This window comes from Diabrotica virgifera, chromosome 7, assembly GCF_917563875.1.
Source record: "Diabrotica virgifera virgifera chromosome 7, PGI_DIABVI_V3a".
NCBI classification, from domain to species: Eukaryota; Metazoa; Arthropoda; class Insecta; order Coleoptera; family Chrysomelidae; genus Diabrotica; species Diabrotica virgifera.
The window spans coordinates 149181822-149205522 of NC_065449.1; the positions used below are offsets into that span (position 1 = coordinate 149181822).

Here is a 23701-nt window from a genome sequence, read left to right on the forward strand (position 1 = left end):
TCCAATGTTTTGGTTATTTCACTTTAAAATATTCGATTTGGTATTTGACGAAGAACCTACTTTTCATTAGCTACAACTCTGCTTCTACTGGGTCTACAGACTTCATGCATACACCATTTTTTTCACTTTTTTATAAGCTATATTTTTGCCAACAATATTTTTTTCGATAAAATACTTACCTACTTTTTGAAAATTAACATATGAAACAGTATGAAAAATGAACATATTCACTTGCAAATAACTCAAAAAGTATTGACTTAGTGAAAAAACTCTATAGAACAAAAGTTGCTTAGAATTAGTCATTTTATCCAATTCCGGACTTATTTTAAATGTATATATTTCACCTCGAGAATGGGTGTTCCCCCTATTTTTGTAAAATGGGAGGGATGTAGAATTGTAAACTTTTTCTTATATAATAATAGACAATTTCAACTACCAATTTCAAAATTTTCATTCTTCCTTTATTATTTTTTGAGGTTTTCGTAAAGTTTTGTGTTCTTTGATCGGGCTATATAGGGACAGCAAAAGGGATGTTACATGAACTCATTGAGAACTGAAAAAGTCAGTTTAACAATCCTTGCCATTCAAACACCTACTAAATACTAATGTTTAATAACCACTGTTGTTCGCAATAATTTTGCTTTTATTACAATTTGAAGGTTTCCTAAAGCTTTTATCTTTACAATGTGAACTAACGAGCAAAGCAAATTTGAGGCGCTATCCCCTTTGCCTAAATAAAACATTGAAACATAATTTTCATTGATTTAGAGAACAAATTTACGAATTAAATGGCATGTAATTGCAAATACAGTGTTTTGTTAAAAAAAAAACGAATAGTAGTCGTGTTAGCAAGACATTTATTTTTGGTGTGTTTATTTGTTACAAATTTCTTTTTGCTTGATAAACATTTCGAGAGTATTTACATTTTCTGAAAACAAAACAATTTTTTTTGATAAATTGAGGTGGAAGTCCTAGAGAAAATTACAAATCACACGCATAATATGTACATCCTGTTAGTCATGATTACAGTAAAATATTTATATATTAACGTGTGATCCAAAATTATTGTCAGTGATAGCTATACAGCGCATGTCTATTCTTAATTCAGATATACTTTCCAGTTTACGTTAACTTTGCAGTGTACGTCAACTTAACAAGAAAAGTTAGGTTATGTAGAGATGTTGGTGGCGGACATAATACAGCATCTTGTTTGATTTTATTTATTATTGTTACTTATAATTTTGTTACTTCTTTTTATTTTTGAAAAAAGTTCTGTGTTAAAGGTTTTGACTGATTTTTTATGTTTTATAATGTTAATCAAAATTAATTGATAAACCAATGATATAAATTCAGATTAAACCAAGACATACGTAATTTTTTGCACGGCTAGCTTTGATCCCAATAATTGTGGATTGCTCGTTATGTAAAATGGACCCACTTTACCCACTTGCCACTACAATATATATATTTAAAATGGGTAAGTCTCAACGGAATTTTAAGAAATGGAAATACGCAGGGCGTCTTTTTTATTTTGCAAATAGAGGTGAAATGAAACAGTATGGAAAATTATTTAAGATTTTTTTAATGTCGTTTTTGTAGACTTCGAATACATCTTCTGATGGATAAAACTTTTATGATTTTCCTAAGTTGAAGCAGTCGTTAGAGTTTTTTTGATACAAATTCACACTAGTTGCTTCTGGTTTTTATCACACAATTCTTGCAAAATTTTTGAATTGAGGTCTTTAAAACCCTCAATGATTCCTCAATTTCGTTATATGTTACTTGTCAATCTTCATAGCTTAAGCACAGTGTTTAAGTTCAGCATAATGCTAAAGTTTAAGTTAAGCACAACATTTGGTGCGTTCGGACGACGTCAGCGGCTGAATGTAAGCACAAACCGCCTTAGTGGTTGTATCCAGAGGCAATAGGGAAAACTTAATAAATCCCACAGCCGTTGACTTCCAACGGTGTCGTCTGAACGCTACCGCTTACTCAGCTGTCCAGCCGCTGATGTCGTCCGACGTACAGTACGCCAAACATAGCTGAAAGTTCCCATTGCCTGCGCGAACAATAAAGTGAGAACGCACATACAAACGGTCTGGGCCGTCCTCAGTGCGAGTGCGGGGCCAATCGTATGACGAATGTGCATCATGAATATGCACCCGTTGACACTTTTCAGAGTGAGTGCGTTTGAATTCCACATACCAAAGAAAATTGTGGACTGCTGTGAAGCTTCATTGTCCCAAACAAACCAACTCAGTCGAGGGATTCTCGTTGAGATAATTTTCTTAGAACATTATCATCCAAAAATGTTCAAGATCGAAAACAAACTTATGAACATTGACAATTCGTTGTAGCTACAACACTATACGTATTTCATTTTGTGTTTAGGTTAATTAAATATTGAGATTAATTTTTAGCACATTTGTTTAGCAGTGTCTCTATATTTCTCTATAATGCAAAAGACAAAAGAGACGCAACGTGTGTATATTTAGAAAATGGATAAATGTCAATTGCTAGTTACTATATTATGTAACTAACATCTATGGTCGTTCGTATAACAACATGGGACCTGTTATAAAATTAGAAAGGGGGCAGTGGTAATCAAAATGTTTCAAAATAAAAAACAATATCACTCATTTAATCTATAGTGTAATATATCGTAAATGAGTTTTTAAAATACATTTTCAACATACATAAAATCATTTTATTACATTGCCCCATTAGTATGTGGTAATGAGCCTATTGTGCATGGACAAGAAAATTACGTCCACGAACGAGAAATGTAATGAATTTATAGAATGATGTATTGAAAAGAAAAATATTAAAATAAATTTGATTTTTAGTTGTTCTTCAAAAGGTATAAAAATCATCAATTCTAAAATTGTAACCAAAAACTTGGTATGTGACAGATTAGGCAATCCATCGACCTGTCAAAGATAAACCACGTGATCTTTGGTTGGCACACAAAACTGTTCCTAACCTAAACTCAATGTAATTATTGATTTTTCTTATTTGTTTTTTGTCGTGATTTTGAGGTAGTATAGTATTTAAAGACATTCATTAGATTAATTATTTTATAAACTTTACGTTTTTGGTGATTTTAAGTGCTGACAACATGCCTGTGACTTGTATAGTAGTGAACTGTGGAAGTCCAACTGATCGGGATAATGTTAATTTTAATTTGTTTTTTGTCCTGATTTTGAGCTAATATAGTATTTAAAGACATTCATTAGATTAATTATTTTATAAACTTTACGTTTTTGGTGATTTTGAGTGCTGACAACATGCCTGCCACTTGTATAATAGTGAACTGTGGAAGTCCAACTGATCAGAATAATGTTAATTTTAATTTGTTTTTTGTCGTGATTTTGAGCTTAATATAGTATTTAAAGGCATTCATTAGATTAATTATTTTATAAACTTTACGTTTTTGGTGATTTTGAGTGCTGACAACATGCCTGTGACTTGTATAGTAGTGAACTGTGGAAGTCCAACTGATCAGAATAATGTTAATTTTAATTTGTTTTTTGTCGTGATTTTGAGCTTAATATAGTATTTAAAGACATTCATTAGATTGATTATTTTATAAACTTTTCGTTTTTGGTGATTTTTTTAAGTGCTGAAAACATGCCTGTAACTTGTATAGTAGTGAAGTGTGGAAGTCGAGCTGATCGGTTAATGTTAATTTTTTTCGTGTTCCCTCTATAGGGCTTTTCATTCACAGTCATTTGTTTGAGCTTCTGTTATATGTCATATAATCCGTGTATAGTAATATTATACACGGATTATACAACATCTAACAGAAGCTCGAAACAAATGACAATCGATGAAAAGCCTTATTAGAAACTCATTTGTTTCCTCGCCTAACTAAATTATCAAAAAACAGGACGCACTCATGCTAGGATTTAAGGTTTTTATTAATATTATTACAATTATTTATATGTGACCCTAACGTAACTAGTGACATTAATGTTTAGGCCAATGTGACAAACTTTATTAATACTAAATTTTAACATTTATCCCCTATTTTGTTGAAACAATATTATTTTGTTTTTCATTCTATTCAAAATAAATGCAGTTTTGACAGGGAATTTGTTTTGTTATTTATTTATTCCATATAGACCTGGATCCCGCGTACCAAAAAAAAGTTGATTAATAGCAAGCTGAAAATTTATTAATAGCTTAACGGTGTCTAGTCCGACAAACTTTGATGTACGGGAACACTGGAAGTTTTAACTGTGGAACAGGTTAAAAATTTGGAACGTCAAACTACGAAAATGTTTATGTAATTTGTCAGATAAAACTTCCAATTGATTTGCTACCAATTCATTAAACTCTCATGCAAAAACCAGACTGGTGAAAAAATCACCAACTGGGCATTTTAATGAGTAGAACACGAAGACCATGTCAAATTACAGGAATCATGTTGGTTAGTAATAGCAGTCTGATTTTTGCATGAGAATTTAATGAAAGGATAACAAATCAATTGGATGTTCTGTCCGACAAAATATATGGGATGTTTTTGTAATCTGATGTTCCAAATCTGAGTTTCCAAACTGTTTCACAATTAAAACTATCCCTGTTCCAGTGTCACAATACATCAAAGTTTGTCCAACTGGACACCGTTAAGCTATTAACAAATTTTCAGCTTGCTATTAATCAATTTTTTTGGTACATGGGATCCAGACCTAATAGGTTTGTTCGTAGTACGACACAAACGATTAGCAACTGCTGCCAACCATCAGATGCATGAGCAGTTAATAGTTAGCATTCATAGACTACGAATGCGCATGTGTCTGATGGTTGGCAAGAGTTGCTGATCATTCTACGAACAAACCTATCAGTAATCACTATTTGTGATATCCATGGGTAGTTACTAACAGAAAGAGGCAGGATTCGATTTTTAAATCATTTATTTTAGAGTCAAAACATAGTCATACCTTAAACGATAAATGTATAGTATCATTACAAGTTGATACTAATTACAAAAATAAATACACATTTAAAAGACCAATACATAATTACTCATGATGAAGAAGTGAACAGTTTCAAAACTCATTAGTTTTTCATCAGAGAATGCATATGTTGCTATCTCCAAACCATGTAGCTGTAACATTGGGTTCTTCTTCGTCTGTCTTGCCCTGGGCATACTCAGCTAAAAATAGGATTGCTGCAGACTTCACTATTACCGGCCATATGTATACAATCTGCATTTGCTATGTCATCAGAACTGGCTATCACCCCACCCAAGCATTTAGTCGTTTAGCATTAGATTTTTGGAAATGCTTCACCTAAAAAAATATTTTATTTTTTTGGAAATTCTTGAACTACAAAAATTTATTTTTATTAGAGTATTTGCCTTCTTTACAATGATTGAGAATATTTTATTTAAAATCAGACATTCATATAATATAATTTTAGAACAATCATGACAGTAATTCAAATAGATGGCAGTAATAAATCATTTTCAGATAATTATGGAGTTCGCAGTTTACAGATTAGGACGACGATATGTCTGGTTTCATACAGATATATACACGTAAATAAATCTAATATTTAGAACCAATTTATCCAAAAGACACTAATACTGTTATCCATATATTTCTTAATGGTGAATAAATAAAATAAAGGCATACCTTTCCAACAATAATATGGAAATCAGGAAATCATTACCAATTTTTACTCCATTCAAAACAAATCCAGCTGTAAAATATTTATGTGCCTGAAGGTTTTTGTATGCTTTCATCTGCTGCTTAGAGTAGCAACTGCGAGATTCCACCAGATATGTATAAATATCTATAATAGTAACTTGATGGTCTGCACTTTACTGTAAAATCCAATTCTGACTGAATTGCGTATGGATCTAAATCCCCAATTATTTTCAGCTTCAATAAATATCTAAAACAATAAAAGAAATAATGTTATTGCTTGCAAAATTCATCATTATTGATAAATATCGGGGCAAAATGACAGTAAATAAAATTTGTTTCGCCTACCTTTCTCGCAACATCTGGGGTTTCCAATAATAATTTCCTTAAATAATCAGTTTGCATTGTGGTAAAGTTTATAAAGTTCACAAAAACAGGAAACGAAATCCAAAATAGACAAAATACGACGATAAACAATGAAAAATCATTGAAAAATAGATACAAACATAACCTCTTTGTTAGTAGTTTGTGTGCCAACCAGAGGTCACGTGGTTTGGATTGCCTAATTAAGAAAAATAATTCTCTTGAAGTTTAAGGTTAGGTAACATATTAGGTATCGTAAAGTTGGCTTTACATTTACGAGTACTCGAATGCGAGTTACGAGTAGAACTGCGAACGTTTACATTGAATACGAGTGATTCTTTTTACTTTTTCTTCACTTTATATTTATGTGAAAACATTCATTATATCTGCAATAGCTTTATATGTGTTACTGCGAAAGTCCGAAATTGGTGTATGTCGACATTTACCGGTGAATGTCGACACACACTAAATGCCTTGGTGTAAGACCGAATATTTATAAATTTTGTTATACATAGTTTAAGACTATCACCGGTGTATGTCGACAACCGCAAAAGAGTTTCGGTGAATGTCAGAAATAAGCGGTTGTAACTCGTTTTAGATATTGTAATATTGTTTTAAATATTTGTAAATAAGTAAATATTGAAACTGAGGAATAGCTAGAGGTCTATTTGAATACCTTTTCAGAAAATTCTATTGAAACAGATCCGCAAACTAGTCCACCTATATCTAAAGCATCGACTGATTCGCAGTGTAGCATTTCTACATCTCAAGAAATAGCCATTCCGCAGCCCAGCACCTCTTCATCCCAAGTACTGACTAAACAACATGAGCAAATTTCTTTAAAGCGAGCAGCTGCAAAAGATAATCTTTTACTTCAAGCAAAAAAATGTTGCGAACCTCAAAAAAAAGTTACCTCTGGCGAAAATAGGTGATATTGTCAAAATTAAAGTGCCTGGTATTGACTGTGATCGCACTGATCCACAAAAGGTGTTAGCGGTTGTTGTTGAAATAGAGGATTATTTCAACTTAAAGGACTATTATAAATTAGTAAACAAAACTGGTACCTTTAAAAGGGAGCGTTCAATAAGTTACGACGAAACGGGGCAAGATCGGGAAGTGTCAATAACATGACAGTGTCCACGTCCCGGTGGCATATTTACAGATGCTAGCGTGTGTAGACACCAGGGTGTTGAAATCAGTTAGGGTTTGGAAAAACAGTACATTTACACATGCTAGCGCGTGTTGACACCACGGTGTGCCGCGGTGTTGAAATCAGTTAGGGTTTGGAAAAACACTACATTTACAAATACTAACAGATTTGGACACCAGAGTGTTGAAAACAGCTAGCTTTTTTAGTGGTTATACATGCATAGATGCTAACGGCTATTGACACTGATTTTATATACCTACTGCTGTGGAAAATATTTAAGTGATTTAGGTATTAATAAATAATTAAACGTTGTTGGGATATAAGCAATAATATATTAACACAAAAGAACATCATAAAAAATAATGTTGTTCTGAAGCTATTTCCGTGTGGCATTTTTATACATAATAATTAACTATCTTGATGAGAAATATGAATAGATAATAACATACAATACTTTACCCGTGAGGAATACTTCATTACTCACGGGTCATTACTCACGGGCTGAAGTAAGGTTCAAGTAGTGCATGCCACTTTTAGTATATTAGTTGAATATAAACCGCAGATAATAGTATATTATTCAACGAGCTTCATCATGTAATGATGGCTATTACTCACGATGATGAAGTTTGCGGCACGAGCCGAAGGCGAGTGTCGTAATTCATCAGAGTGAATAATAGCCATTACGTGCGAGTATAATCCTATACTTTTTCTACGACTTTTTTTATTTAAATTAGTAAAAAACATGATTATCAACTACTCGAGATTAAAATTATACAGAATTATAAAAAATGTAACAATGGGTGAGTATGCTTTAACCTTTATACCTTGTTTTATGAATTTTGACGTTTATCATTTTTAATGAGAGTGACATTAGCGCATTTGCTGTGTTTACTGGAATTTATATTTTATCATTTTTAGTAAGAGTGACATTAGCGCATTTGCTGTGTTGATTGGAATTTATAACTTACATTTATTGTGTTTATTTTATAAAGTTATATTGTCTTAAATATATTACACCATAGTTATATTATTATATTATATAGTTAAATTTAAAAATGTACATTATAACTTTATAACATAATACGTCCACCAATAATAGCCATTTCTTATTTATTACATTGACAATAGCTACAAAGTGCTTAAAATTTTCGGAAACGAATAGAACTTGAATTGACTATTTCTTGTTGTATTTTTACAATACATAAGACAGTTTTTGCCGTTTTTTTTTAATTTTATAAAGCAACATTTATTTTTGTATATTATAATTTTAATCTCGAGTACCTAGCTGACAATATTATTTTTTTACTAATTAAAATAAAAAAGGTCGTAGAAAAAGTATAGTATTCTACTCTCATATAATGGCAATTACTCTGATGAATTACGACACTCGTCTTCGGCTCGTACCGCAAACTTCATCGTGAGTAGTAGCTGCCTATCAATGCATGCTCGTTGAACAATATACTATGAAGACCTAAGTGGAAGAAGGGGGTATGTAACATTTTCTAAAATTTTGAGTTTCTTAGTGAATGAAGGTGGTATGTAACTTCACTATCATATGACACTTATACTGTACCTCTAAAAAGCTTAATAAGAGATATTCTAGTGGATGTAGGAGGTATGTAACATTTAAAATACAATTCTTGAATGGAAGAAGGAGGTATGAAATATTGTTCGTCTTTTTCAGGTTTAAATTGTTTATAACTCGAAAACTATTAACTTTAGAGAAAAATTACAAAAGACCTTTTTTGTTTCCAATGATCAAAAGAACCTAAAATAAGTACCCGGGTTGAAAAAATTGATTTTTTTAATTTGTTTAATTTTTTTTTAATAAATGTAGCTAATTAACTACGAAATTATGGCATTTAGATATAGGGAATATAACACGAAAAATAATCAGCATTTCTTAAGGACTTCAAAACACAAAAATATACAGGGTGTTCCATTTGAAATAAGAAAATTCATTAGATTTACAGAAAAACGGAATTTCTGACAACAATGTAATTGTCACTATTATATCGGCTGCATTAGAAAACCGTTTGTCACCAAAATCTATAAAAAATCGTCAATGCCGTTTCCGAGATAATTGAGGCTTTCCATATATAAAACTCAGTCTGTATGTATAATATAATCCATTTAATAATACAAGGCAAGGTATACGGAAGAAGAAAGGCTAGGTCGAAGAAGACCGTCATGGCTTAGACACCTGTGAGAATGGTTTAACATATCCTCTGCATCCCTTTACCCAGCTGCCATTAATAAAATTACTATAGCCAACGCTCAATAATAGAGCACGGTACATGAAGAAGAAGATTATTTTGTATTCAATTACATAAATTTCTGTAAAGCTGATTATAGAGTATTATTTCATGCCACATACCCCTTTCATCCATTCATATAAAAGATAGTTATACAAACTAAAATTAATGGAAGAATGCAGTATGTACAGTTTTTATTTATTTTTAGAAAAAATACTAAAAATAAAAACAAATTATCAACATTATATGTAAAGGAATGCTTATAATAACAATATAAATAAAACCAAATAACACAAACAATATTTTCATGATAAAAGTAGAGGAATAAAAACTTTCACTGCCCATATCTCAAAAGGTAGGCTTTGTAACATACCTTCTTCTTCCACTTAGGTCTTCAATTAATAATAACAAAATTAAGTAATATCGATAAAAGTCTAAATATTTTATCTCGCTTATTGATTAATGTAATTAATTTTGTTTATTAACTAATTCTTTATACTAATTTATGTAAACAGTTATATTCTCCCAATATTTTTTCGCAAACCAGCAACGCAATAGCCGCCATGCCAGCTGCATTTAAAAGCAGTGTCAATCTGTCAATAGAAGTTAGCATCTATGCATGTATGTCAACACACATCTATGTATGTATGCCTAGTGTCAACACACGCTAGCATCTGTAAACGTACTGTTTTTCCAAAACCGAGGCAACAAAATGAAAAAAGAACCAGAAACCTGATGAGAAACATCACACAGAACCAACCTAACGCTAAAGGGCATGGATCTGCTCATTAACCTAATATTTTTTTATGGTGTCCTTTTATGTTAATATATTATTGTTTATATCCCAACAACGTTTAATTTTATTTGTTCATACCTATTGTAAATCACTTAAATATTTTTCCACAGCAGTAGGTATTTAAATTCAATCAATAGCCGTTAGCATCTATGCATGTATAATCACTAAAAAAGCTAGCTGCTTTCAACATTTGGTATCCAAATCGGTTAGTATTTGTAAATGTACTGTTTTTCCAAACCCTAACTGATTTCAACACCCTAGTGTGAGCACACGCTAGCATCTGTAAACTTACTGTTTTTCCAAAACCGAGGCAACAAAAGGGAAAAAAAGCAGAAACCTGATGAGAAACATCACAGAGAACCAACCTAACGCTAAAGGGCATGGATCTGCTCATTAATCTAATATTATTTTTTAAAATGAATTATTTAGATGGGAAATAAGCCACAATTAAATTGAAAAAAATAATTTTATTAACGTTTCGACGCCCAAATCGGATGTCGTTGTCAAAATACAAAATCCTACTAAATTAAACAAAAATGATGTTGATTAGTAAACAATACTTTAAAATGTATAATATATGTCTGAATTGCCAATATAAATGAGTCAGATTAAATAAATTATTACAAGAATTTTTTACTCAGCAACTGCATTTTTGTTTAATTTAGTAGTATTTTGTATTTTGAAAACGACACCCGATTTGGGCATCGAAACGTTAATAAAATTATTTTTTTAAATTTAATTGTGGCTTATTTACCATCTAAATAGTTAATTATAAAAATGTCACAAGGAAATAGCCTCAGAACAACATTAATTTTTATGTTGTTCTTTTGTGTTAATATATTATTGTTTATATCCCAACAACGTTTAATTACTTATTAAAACCTAAATCACTTAAATATTTTTCCACAGCAGTAGGTATATAAAATCAGTGTCAATAGCCGTTAGCATCTATGCATATATAACCACTAACTGTTTTCAACACTTTGGTATCCAAATCTGTTAGTATTTGTAAATGTACAGTTTTTCCAAACCCTAACTGATTTCAACACACTAGTGTCAACACACGCTAGCATATGTAAACGTACTGTTTTTCCAAACCCTAACTGATTTCAACACCGCGGTGTCAACACCCGCTAGCATCTGTAAATGTACTGTTTTTCCAAACCCTAACTGATTTCAACACCCTGGTGTCTACACACGCTAGCATCTGTAAATATGCGTCCCGGTGTAACATAAATCAGCCTTTAATCGGAAATGACTAACAGCACTGTTCGTTACAACTCTGGAATCAGAAGTATATTGTCGGTTTTTATCGTCCTGCGACGTTGTCCGATGCCTATATTACGTAACGCGATTTTTGACCCCCTGTCCTCCCACCACCCTACGTAACGCACTCTAATGGGCGTTTAACTATTGCGTAACGCAATTTTGGATAAGGCTAAACACATTGTAACTGCCGAAGAAAGTGTTCCACGGCTAAATGTAATTGTAAAGGCAAGGGGTTTTTCTGCGATTCGAAGTGTCATGGTAGTTGTTGCAATAAATAAGATTATACTTATTATAATACATTTACTTTTTTTGCTTTTTTTTCATATTAGAGATCAAAATTTAAAAAAATCTCTGCTATGTTGATAATATTTTAGTTAATAATCGCTATTGTGCTCTTTGTTTTAAATGCAATAATTTTCCATTAAAACAATTTTCCCAAATAAAAAACATACCCATAAAGAAATTTTCTTTAACAGGATTTGCTATTTCAGTGGCCGATGGTATGTTAGTGATAAGCCCTTGAAGAAACGTCAATCTCACCACCCAAAATCATCATCAATTGCCCAAAAAATATAAAAAGTATCGAAAACCTCCACATTTCACCCTCCGTAACTCTGGAACCGTTGATTTTATAACAATTATGGATAGGACCACTTTTCTTTTAAATTTTATGTAGAACGTTTTTGTATAGAACATTGTTTACGCTTATACATAGTTTTAGAAATTTTGACGAAAAACGTAAAGAAACTACTAATTTACCGACTTCTCCCCCATCACCCCCCAAACCGGACGCTCAAAATGGTGTAACTTTTTACTGAACAATATGTGGACCATATAGAACAATTTGGTGTTGGAGGAAAACTTTTACTTTGGATGTCTGGGTTAGGCCTTTTTTTTGGACCAATTATAATATACTACCTCCGTAACTTTTTTACCGTTCATTTTAGAAAGATTATGTATAGGGCCTCTTTTATTTCAAATTTAATGTAGAACATTTTCGTATAGAAGGTTATTCATGCTAAACCTCATAGTTTTAGAAATATTGACGAAAAACGTAAAAAACTACGAAGTTACCGACTTCTCCCCCTCTCCCCCCCCCCCCAAACCCGACGCTCAAAAAGGTGTGACTTTTTTCTGAACATTTATATGGACCATATAGAACAATTTGGTGTTGGAGGATAACTTTCACTTTGGATGCCTGGGTTATGTCATTTTTGAATCAATTCTATCATACTAATACGAGTTGGTACGAGAGCGCGTGTAATTTACAAATAGAAAATGGCGGAACTGAGATTTTCTGGAGAACAGATGGGACAGTTTATTGATTTTTACCGATCATTTTAATGTTCGTGGAATGGAATCTCAAGGGATATCGCGATATCAATAAAATAAATAATGCATATGTTACTGTGAAAGTCCGAAATCCGGTGAATGTCGAGATACACCAGTGAATATCGACATTCACCAAGTCGCTTGGCGTATGTCCGAATTATTGGTTAAATATCATATTTTCTAACATTCGCCGGTGAATGTCGACATTCATCATACATTTTTGTTTTAAAAATATATGATGAATGTATTTGTGTCAAAAAAATAGTTGGGTATGTTTTTATTTGGGAAAATTCTTTTAATGGACATAAGAAGATTATTGCATTTAAAACAAACAGCACAAATAGCGATTATTAACTAAAATATTATCAACATAGCAGAGCTTTTTTAAATTTTGATCTCTAATATGAAAAAAAGCAAAAAAATGTAAATAATGTATTGTAATAAGTATAATCTTATTTATTGCAACAACTACCATGGCACTTCGAATCGCAGAAAAGCCCTAGGTTACTTTTTGTACCTATCTCTTTTCTATGTACTGAGTCTAGAGCGTTCATAAAAATAACGTGTGTTTTTACTTAATAACAGACGGTAGCTGGTTTGTCTTTAGTTTCATGCGTGGAAGAGAATGATGCTAGATAAAAAGTATGTGTTTTATCTCGCCAGGTATTAATGACGCACGGGTAAAGAATCGTGGACTCAACTGTAGGAGTTGATCTAAAACACCATGTAGCATTACCGGGAACATTTTTATTACCACTATAGAGCGCTTCACGTCAAGAATAGAACGTTGCGTAGATAGGGCTACGTATTTCTTATGGACAATAAAAGCGCAGCCATGCCACGCCAACCGATTAGAATGAATCCTATATCGACAGTTTAGTAGCAACCCGTGCCTGAGAGTTTTGGCAACACTGATCTGCATAAGCCAAACGTCCCGTTCTTAACGTGAACTAAAGGATTGACCATTCCAGGTCACGTGACTTTCGACACCGTTGATGAGGGGCAAACATTGTGTTTTTGGTGTTATTTTTGCTATTTTCTCGTTTTATTATAAAATATCTGTGGTTTTAACTACAAAAATTTCAAATATTGGATATAGGACACCCTCGTAGGGGATGCAAAAACCCGGTATAATCAGAAAATCAGTTTTCTTGGCCCACATCGTCGTTCTGTTTACAGTGTATTGTGATTATAGTGATTTAAAACATTTCGGTCTTTAAATGCGGCTGGTATTATAAAACAAACTTACTTCAGGCTGACAGCAGAAATCGGCTGAGTGGTTGTATCCAGCGCGGATAGGGAAAGCTTAGTAAATCTCTCAGCGGCTGACTTCCAGCGGTGTCGTCTAAACGCTACCGCTGGCTCAGCCGTCCAGCCGCTGTGGTCGTCCGAACGCACCCAATGGTTTTCTACACTTAACCTAGTTTGTTTACAATATCTTTGCCCCTCAGTCGCTGTCAAATGACGTCACCCTGGAATGGTCTATAGAATTGTGATTACTTCAATGAGTAATGTACACGTTAAGGTACGTATAGATATGCACACTTCGGCGCGTTCTTGGCGCCGAGAGAAGTTGGATCGTGTGCGCACCGTTTGTGTGCCACTTGGAAACACGTACTAATCTAATGAACCCGCCACGAACGCGTACTGCACACACGGCGCGAAGTGTTCGGCGCGCATGTCTATACGTACCTCAAGGTTATCACAAAAATTCTTCTAAAACATGATTTTTCACTTACGACACTCGTAAAAAGTAGAAGTCCAAGAAAGCAATATAAAATTGAGAAAGGAATTTAAGAAATACATTTAACAATTAACATAGAGAGACAAATTCACACAACAGTACAGCTAGACACAAAGTTATACTACAACAATATTAAAGAATAATATTATAATAGAAAAATATCAAGGAGTGTAAGCTTTCAATACCGGTTTAATGTAATGATACATTGTTTTACATGATTATAGGCCGTAGTTTAGATATGTGTTACTTACGATTGGTCTACGATTGAGATTGAGGCAGACCGTTGGCAGACATTATCAAAGGCGATGAGACCACGATAAGATATGTCTTCCGCTAATTAAAGAAGAGCTAACAGACCTTGCCAAATTGCTTCCCATAGTACAAGGTCTGCTGCAGTGTTAGGCCTGGATCCCGCGTACCAAAAAAAGTTGATTAATAGCAAGCTGAAAATTTGTTAATAGCTTAACGGTGTCTAGACGGACACACTCTAATGAATGGGAACACTGGAACAGGGGAATTTTTAATTGTGGAACAGGTTAAAAATGTGAAACGTCATACTACGAAAACGTCCCATGTATTTTGTCGGACAGAACTTGATTTGTTACCCTATCATTAAACTCTCATGCAAAAATCAGACTGCTATTTATCACCAACTGGGCGTTTTTAGTCCTACACGTGGAACATGTCAAATGACAGGAATTATGTTGGTGATAAATAGCAGTCTGATTTTTGCATAAGAGTTTGATGAAAGGGTAACAAATCAATTGGAAGTTCTGTCCGACAAAATACATGGGACGTTTTCGTAGTCTGACGTTCCAAATTATTTACCTGTTCCACAATTAAAACTTCCCCTGTTCCAGTACAGCAAAGTTTGTCAGACTAGACACCGTTAATAGTAGGGGAGGGAAGTATGCTAAATGTACAGTCACTCGAGCGCTTTGGGGACCTATTGGGTTGTGAAGAGTAGGTTCTAAAACCAAAAAAAGTTAAGTAAAGTTTTCCATTTTAGTGGAAACTTTCCATTTTTAATTAAATTTTCCATTTCCAACAATCGTTTTTTCCGATTATAGCGCCATTTATCCATAATTCGAAAAGATGTTTCGAATAAAAGTTTCTTATTTTTACGTAAGGAATCCGAATCTGCAATAAAAAATGGGGGCTCCTATTTAAAATTTTAAAGTAACCCCCACCCCACCTCCGTGGGGGGTCGTATTTGGTGCCATTCGATAGATTTTTCAAACATATTAGATAAATATATTTTTTAGTTTTTCGATCTGATGTTCATTTCGCGAAATATCGCGGGATTCGTATTTAAAATTTGCCCCCTCCCCTCTCCGTGGGGATTCGTGTTTGGTATCATTCGATAGATTTTTGACAAATATTGAGCACGTATTTTTTAGTTTTTAGATCTATCGTTCATTTCGCGAAATATTCGCTTTTTTCTTGTGAAACTTGATGACTCGCCCATTTCCTTACGCCTGGCTCAAATCGTCAGATTTTTAAATATACACTGTTTTGCATGTACTTAACTTACCTTATCTTAATCTGACGATTTCGAGTTTTTCTAAGGATAGATTTTTTTTCGGCCCCCCCTGTGTTTAGAGCCAATATATGGTAGAGGTACATCTGCAGGGTACCAGGTTTCTCCCCATATGATAATCTGACGCGCTCGAGTTGCTGCAAAAATCCCCGCTTGGGCTCCCCTACAATAAGCTGTTAACAAATTTTCAGCTTGCTATTAATCAACTTTTTTTGGTACGCGGGATCCAGGCCTATGTTAGGCGAAACTATAAACTCGAAAAACAATGTATCAGTTGATATATACAGCTCCAATGAATCAATACATAGATATTGAATTTAGATTTTTTGTAAAATGATTTTAATAGCAGTTTGGATTCGGTGAGTTGTAATTCGTTCTTTTTGTAATTTTTAGCTTCGGGAGCAAATTTATGAGCTTCACCGAGCCGTAAGACCATGTTCTTTTACCTTATCGCCCCACTAGCCGTCTGAATTTACCCGTGACTTCCAATTAAAAGCAGAATGGAGCGTTACTCGAGCCATAAAAGTAGTAAACTAGTCAAATCAAGTCCTCCAGCTTGGTCATCTAGCTGACTTAATGAATATTGCTGAATGCTGTTTCTCAAATAACGAAAAAAAGTTAACGAGTTTGCCTACCAGCGACGAAGAACGGACAGGAAAGCATTCGGAGCAAAAACCATAAAGTTAACGCACAACTTGAGTTGCTCCCTTTTCCCAAATTTGGATAAATACTGTATATGTGAAAACTTGTTATTCGCTCCGTGCGTTACCATGAGGGAGGCAGTACCCTGAAACGATGCCAGCGTGAGTAGCGGCGAAATATGGCAATATTGGAAGTATCTCTGTAATGTCATCGTCATTGTATAAAATTTTTTATAAAAAATGGTAAATGAATATTGCGTACAGTCCGTCCAATATACTTACCGTTGCACGTCATCCGCGTCATAGGCCGTGACGTCACATGATACCAACACGAAATATTTAGGCGGTAAGTCTGTTTCTTTTTACAATTATTTAGCCGAGTACAAGGGAATTACAGCCACTAGACATATTTTATTATATACGCGTAGAAATAATATTGGAAGATTTCTATTAATGTACATTTAAAGAAACATGTCTTAACTTGTATAATTTAATTTGTATAAGTGGAATATAAAGCGTTTTTATAAAGCACACTTGTTCGTATTACACTCTAACTGCGATCGAACATAGGTGACATTTTGGCATAAATTGGTAACATTTATTTGACAGTTGCGGTGATGACACTTCATATTTATTTTTATTCTATACTATAAGGGCCGGTATTTCCAACCTCACTTAAGCCAAAGCTTACTTTAAGCCTTTGCTTAAGCTTAGATGCCTGTATTTCCACTTCAATTTGAGGCTTAAGCCTAGGCTTAAACCAAATAATTTTAAGCTCGCGCGGGAGTTGGTTTAAGCCTTTGCTTAAAATTTGTTTTCTGTTTTTTGAGGTTATTTCTATAGATTATTAATTATAGAGTTGTTTTGAAAACCAACTTTTAAGTAATAACGTTATTATTGGATTATTAAATAATAATCTATTAATTTATTAATCCTAATAACGATTATTAAAATTCTTACTACTTTTGGAAGGTGTAGGCACATGAAAATTGTTTATTTCTACAATGCTTGGTAGGTATATTTATTTTACAAAAATAAACTTACATTCCAATTTGACATTTTAAGTAATATATCCAATAAACAAAATTACAAAGACGGATCTATTGCTTATGCAAAATAACAATAAAAGTATAACCAGAGAAAATATAGACAATAAACTAAAAACACATGTACCATATACACAAAATTAAGTGAAGTAAAAATAACATTGATACAGATGACAAGATAAAATTAAATGTCAACAGTAGTGGTTTTTACCTCAGAACAGTTAGCTCTGGCACTTTGACGTATTCAGAGGTACCAAACCAATTAACTTTACAGCTGAGCATCAGTTTAGTTAAGAGAATGATGGAAATACGGCACCCAGCTTAAGCTTCTCCTTAACTTTTGACACAGGCTTAGCTAAGCAAAAGCTTAAGTAGCTATTGAAATACCGGCCCTTAGTATTTGCTTTATTATATTTTCTGTTTTTATTATTTACTTTAACGTAAGATTATAACTTAATTCTTGTTTTCTATTTCTCAAGTTTTTATTTATTTACATTGAATATTAATTTGTTTTGTTGTATAATCCACTTCCGCAAAAAATATGTGATATATTCGATTTAAAATAATGAATTCAAGAATTTTTTGTAATTGGGCAACACTGTCAACTTAGATCTCTGACGTAGATAATGACGTGCAACGGTAAGTATATTGGACGGACTGTATGTATTTAATTGTGCTAATAATAGCTAAAATAGTAAGTGTAGTTTTTATAGATCTCAAATAAATGCATAAGAGAAATGATTTAAAATAGGAAGAGTAAACTCAAAATACAGATTCACACCCAATAATGTCACTATAAATAATGTCGGCCTTCGACGGTAATCCAGTAATCATTATCGGACAACTTATAAGACTAGTAACAACAATACGTCGCTAAAGAGTTCTAAAAACAACAGTTTTGTTTATATAAATGTAAACTAAAAATCTAAAAATTAAATAAATACCTCAGAAAAACAAAAAATCGCCGATATAACTTAATTAACCTATGAATTATAAATATCGATAGTGTTAAACTTTCATAAATGTCAAGAGTGTCAAAATTTCATAATTTAGTTGAGTAAACTTGCCTGCGGTTGGATTAATTACAAACAAGCATTATAACGCGGTAAATTTGAATTACTCTTCCTAGCATTATAGCGCGGTAAATTTGAATTACTCTTCCTAGTTTCAAAACGAGGATAGATTCACTTTATATTCCGTTTGGGGTTGAAAAGATAAATTGTGATGAATTTTTAGAAACCCAGTTATTAATACTGTCGAACCCGCTTATTGGAATAGGCTTGGTGACAATCAAAAATATTCCTATAACCGGGATATTCTAATAACCGATCATTGGTCGCTAAGAGAAAGGTTTCGGGACTTCAAATTTCTATTCCTTAAACCGGGATATTCCTTTAAGCGGTATTCTAATAAGCGGGTTCGACTGTACATACTAAATCACTTTTATACGTGCATTGGAAAAATATCGTTAAAAAACTAATTATTAATTATTTGCAACATCACAGTATATATTTATCATATCAACACGGTTGAAAGGTAAAAGGTTATAACCCACAAATCAACTTTTTTCAGAAAGTAAAAAAACGCTCCATTTAAGTAATTTTGTTAGGTTAATTCCTGATAAAATTACTTAAATGCAACGTCTTTTCTACTTCCTGGAAAAAGTTGATTTGTGGGTTACAACCTTTTACCTTTCAACAGTCGACAGCTTAACCCCAAATTGTGAGATCCAGGAGAAGTCAGGCGAAGGCGCTAGGTGTCGCGTCAGTCATGCACGGAGCGAATAGCATACCGTTAAATCTCTGTTTAGTAAAATTTACTATACTTATTGTACACAATATTATGTAATGTATTTATCTTAATAATATAAAATGTACGTTCTTATAAGAAGAGTTTCTAGAGTAAAAAAGAATATCATCAAACTCATACTGCTTTCCAAAAAACTTTTAGTACGTAAATTAAAATAAAAAGTAGTACGGTTGGTTTCAAACACTTAATATTTATTATTATTTTAACCTAAGTAGATATATTTAGCGACATAATGTTGCATCAATTTGTGTCAAGGAAGGCGCGATCATCTTCAGCTTTCTTCTATACATAGGATCTTCGGCAACTGGATTCTTTTCCAAATATACTGTCGCCAGGCTCTTTAGTGCTGACATTTTCTCCACTGTTGCCCAATCAGATACTTCATTATTATTCATCTAAAATTAAATTTTTTTTATTGATATTTAACCTTGAAATAAATAGTCCTGTCGCCAGGGGGGGTACAACGGCCTCGTTAATTCAGATGGACTTACCCAAGTTTTTTTTATGTATTTTGACCCGTAGAACACGAATTTTTTGGGTAACAGTTGATCCGGATGTCGATAAGATTGTTATAGACCAAGAACTTGAGGAATCAAATAACAGCGATTTTTGGCAAAACAAAACAATATTTTGTATTTTTTGGGTCATTTTAAGCAAAAAATATTTCTACAAGTTTTTTAGTAGGATGCACAGTTTTCGAGATAAACGCGGTTGAACTTTCAAAAAATCGAAAAACTGCAATTTTTAAACCCGAATAACTTTTGATTAAAAAATAAAATAGCAATTCTGCTTAGCGCCTTTGAAAGTTCAAGTCAAATTATGTCGGTTTTGATTATTTGCATTGCTAAAAATTTATTGTGTTATTGTTAAACAAACCTACAAACAACTAGTGCGTGAGTGATGTTTCTATGATTTCTCATTTAAAATCGAACGAGTAGGTAGAATAGGTACTAGTGCAATCAAGACTATTTCTACGTTACATGCGTTAAAACGCATGTAAAAGCACGGGAAACCCTACGTGTTTATAGCTTTGTTAAACAATAAAAAAATAAATTTTTACCAATGCAAATAATCAAAACCGATATAATTTGACTTAAACTTTCAAATGCGGTAAGCAGACTTGCTATTTTATTTTTTAATCAAAAGTTATTCGGGTTCAAAAATTGCAATTTTTCGATTTTTTTAAAGTTCAACCGCGTTTATCTCGAAAACTGTGCATCCTACGAAAAAACTTGTAGAAATATTTTTTACTTAAAATGGCCCAAAAAATACAAAATATTGTTTTGTTTTGCCAAAAATCGCTGTTATTTGATTCCTCAAGTTCTTGGTCTATAACAATCTTATCGACATCCGGATCAACTGTTACCCAAAAAATTCGTGTTCTACGGGTCAAAATACATAAAAAAAACTTGAGTAAGTCCATCTGAATTAACGAGGCCGTTGTACCCCCCCTGGCGACAGAAAGCTGATACAACACCTAAATTTCTATTATAGTATGGTACAGTTAGACCCAAACCCAGACATCCAAAGTGAAAGTTATCCTCCAACACCAAATTGTTCTATATGGTCCACATAATGTTCAGAAAAAAGTCACATTATTTTATGCGTCGGGTTTGGGGGGAGAGGGGGGAGAAATCGATAAATTCGTAGTTTTTTAAGGTTTTCGCCAATATTTATAAAACTATGCGGTTTAGCATGAACAACCCTCTATACAAAATTGTTCTACATTAAATTTGAAATAAAAAAGGCCCTATGCATAATCTTTCTAAAATGAATGGTTCCAAAGTTACGGAGGTAGTATAGTATAACTGGTCCAAAAAAAGGCCTAACCCAGACATCCAAAGTAAAAGTTTTCCTTCAACACCAAATTGTTCTATATGGTCCACATATGTATTGTTCAGTAAAAAGTTACACCATTTTGAGCGTCCGGTTTGGGGGGGGGGGGAATGGGGGAGAAATCGGTAAATTAGTATTTTTTTTTACGTTTTTCGTCAATATTTCTAAAACTATGCTTTAGCGTAAGGAATGTTCTATAGAAAAATGTTCTACATAAAATTTAAAACAAAAAAGGTTCTACACATAATTGTTATAAAATCAACGGTTCCAGAGTTACGGAGGGTGAAAAGTGGAGGTTTTCGATACTTTTTATATTTACCGATTTCTCCCCCCCAAACCCGACGCTCAAAATGGTGTGACTTTTTTCTGAACATTATGTGGACCATATAGAACAATTTGGTGTTGGAGGATAACTTTCATTTTGGATGTCTGGGTTTTTGGTATAGTTATATCATAAATATTGCCCAAAAAATATAAAAAGTATCGAAAACCTCGACTTTCACCCTCCGTAACTCTGGAACCGTTGATTTTATAACAGTTATGTATACGTTTTTTGTTTTAAATTTTATGTAGAACAATCTTGTATATAACATTGTTTACGCTAAAGCATAGTTTTAGAAATATTGACGAAAAACGTAAAAAAACTACTAATTTACCGGCTTCTCTCCCATATCCCTCCAAAACCGGACGCTCAAAATGGTGTAACTTTTTACTGAACAATATGTGGACCATACAGAACATTTTGGTGTTGGAGGAAAACTTTTACTTTGGATGTTTGGGTTAGGCCTTTTTTTGGACCAGTTATACTATACTACCTCCGTAACTTTGGAACCATTCATTTTAGAAAGATTATGCATAGGGCCTTTTTTATTTCAAATTTAATGTAGAACAATTTTGTATAGAGGGTTGTTCATGCTAAACCTCATAGTTTTATAAATATTGGCGAAAACCTTAAAAAACTACGAATTTACCGATTTCTCCCCCCTCTCCCCCCCAAACCCGACGCTCAAAATGTTGTGACTTTTTTCTGGACATTGTGTGGACCATATAGAACAATTTGGTGTTAAAGGATAACTTTCACTTTGGATGTCTGGGTTATGCCATCTTTTGGATCAACTATACTATACCATTATTGAAGTATACAGTAGAACCTCGATTATCCTTCAGGGCACCGGACCAAGGGTATGACGGATAATCGAAAAGACGGTTAACAGAACATTAAAAAAAAATCAAAAATTCATAGTACAACGCTCAAATTTCATTTATGATTTGTTTGACAATATAAGAGGGATTTGTGTTCGTACATTTGAATCAATTTAAAATATTCTGAAATCTTTGTTTTACTGTTGCTTCCATTTTGCGATGGCTGGATTTCTTAATCGGCATAAGATCATGCAATTTACTATTGGCTTCTTCTTGTTGAGAATACCACTCGATGAATTATTGCATATGCGATGCAGCTTCTCTAGATTATTTACGCAGATCTTTGTCAGTTACAATTCGCGGTGTGCAAGTACTTGGAAAGGGAAACGAGAAACGACCGTGCGCGAGTCGCGGAGAAATATTGCAACTATCTTAAATAATTCATATTGTCAATTGAAATTGTCAAATTGACGTATATTTCATACCTTTTGTCATTGACGCAGAAAAATTATATATTGCTCCACAATATTGATATGATTTGCAATTATTATATAAAGGTAAATTTAATTAATTGTATTTTGCTTGCAGTACTGCATTTTAATAACTGATTTTATTTACTACATACAATTGTTTACGTTTGCTAAACATAACCTGCATCTTATGTTTTCTTCTTATTATTTTTTTGGACTATGGTCTTGACAATTATCCAGCAACCAGGACTAATATAATTGGCCAATATAATTAAAAGTGCGAATAAAAGTACAGAGCGTAGAAATAGAGGTCGCTTTGCCGAACTTGCACGGTCCCAATAGGTTCATCAACATAGCTACAGTCAAATTCCAAGTCTGTGTCAGCTTCTGAATCTGTTTGGTCCGCTTTTGTTTCCATTTCAACGATTTCTTTATCTGTCAGCAATGGATAGCCGTTTGTGTCCTCATCACAAATCAAATTAACCTTTTTTTTAATTTTTTTTACATTAAAATTTTTGCTCATATAGTAAATACAACTTCTGTATGTACCCTGACGGTTAACAGAGGTGACGGTTAATGGAGAGACGGATAATCGAGGTTCCACTGTACTTTGTAAATACAAGCTGATACAACACTTAACTTTCTATTATTGAAGT

At 33.1% G+C, this 23701-nt stretch overlaps 1 protein-coding gene and 2 long non-coding RNA genes across 3 annotated transcripts in view; 1 reads left to right on the top strand and 2 right to left on the bottom strand.

Annotated features, from left to right (window-relative positions):
- The window catches only part of LOC126888299 (uncharacterized), a 33992-nt gene extending 14208 nt beyond the window's left edge, over positions 1-19784 (top strand). The window contains exon 2 of the long non-coding RNA XR_007699497.1: positions 16494-19784. This is a non-coding gene — a long non-coding RNA (uncharacterized LOC126888299). The remainder of the gene's footprint in view (positions 1-16493) is intronic.
- LOC126888298 (uncharacterized) lies at positions 841-5990 on the bottom strand. Its single transcript, XR_007699496.1, has 2 exons — positions 5640-5990; positions 841-5294 (listed from the first exon to the last, which is right to left on the bottom strand). It is a non-coding gene; the product is annotated as an uncharacterized LOC126888298 (long non-coding RNA).
- LOC114342937 (protein phosphatase 1 regulatory subunit 7) overlaps positions 19767-23701 on the bottom strand; it is a 56560-nt gene continuing 52625 nt past the window's right edge. The window contains exon 5 of the mRNA XM_050656431.1: positions 19767-19991. Within this exon, the coding sequence (XP_050512388.1) occupies positions 19818-19991 (174 nt within the window). The 3' untranslated portion in view covers positions 19767-19817. The remainder of the gene's footprint in view (positions 19992-23701) is intronic.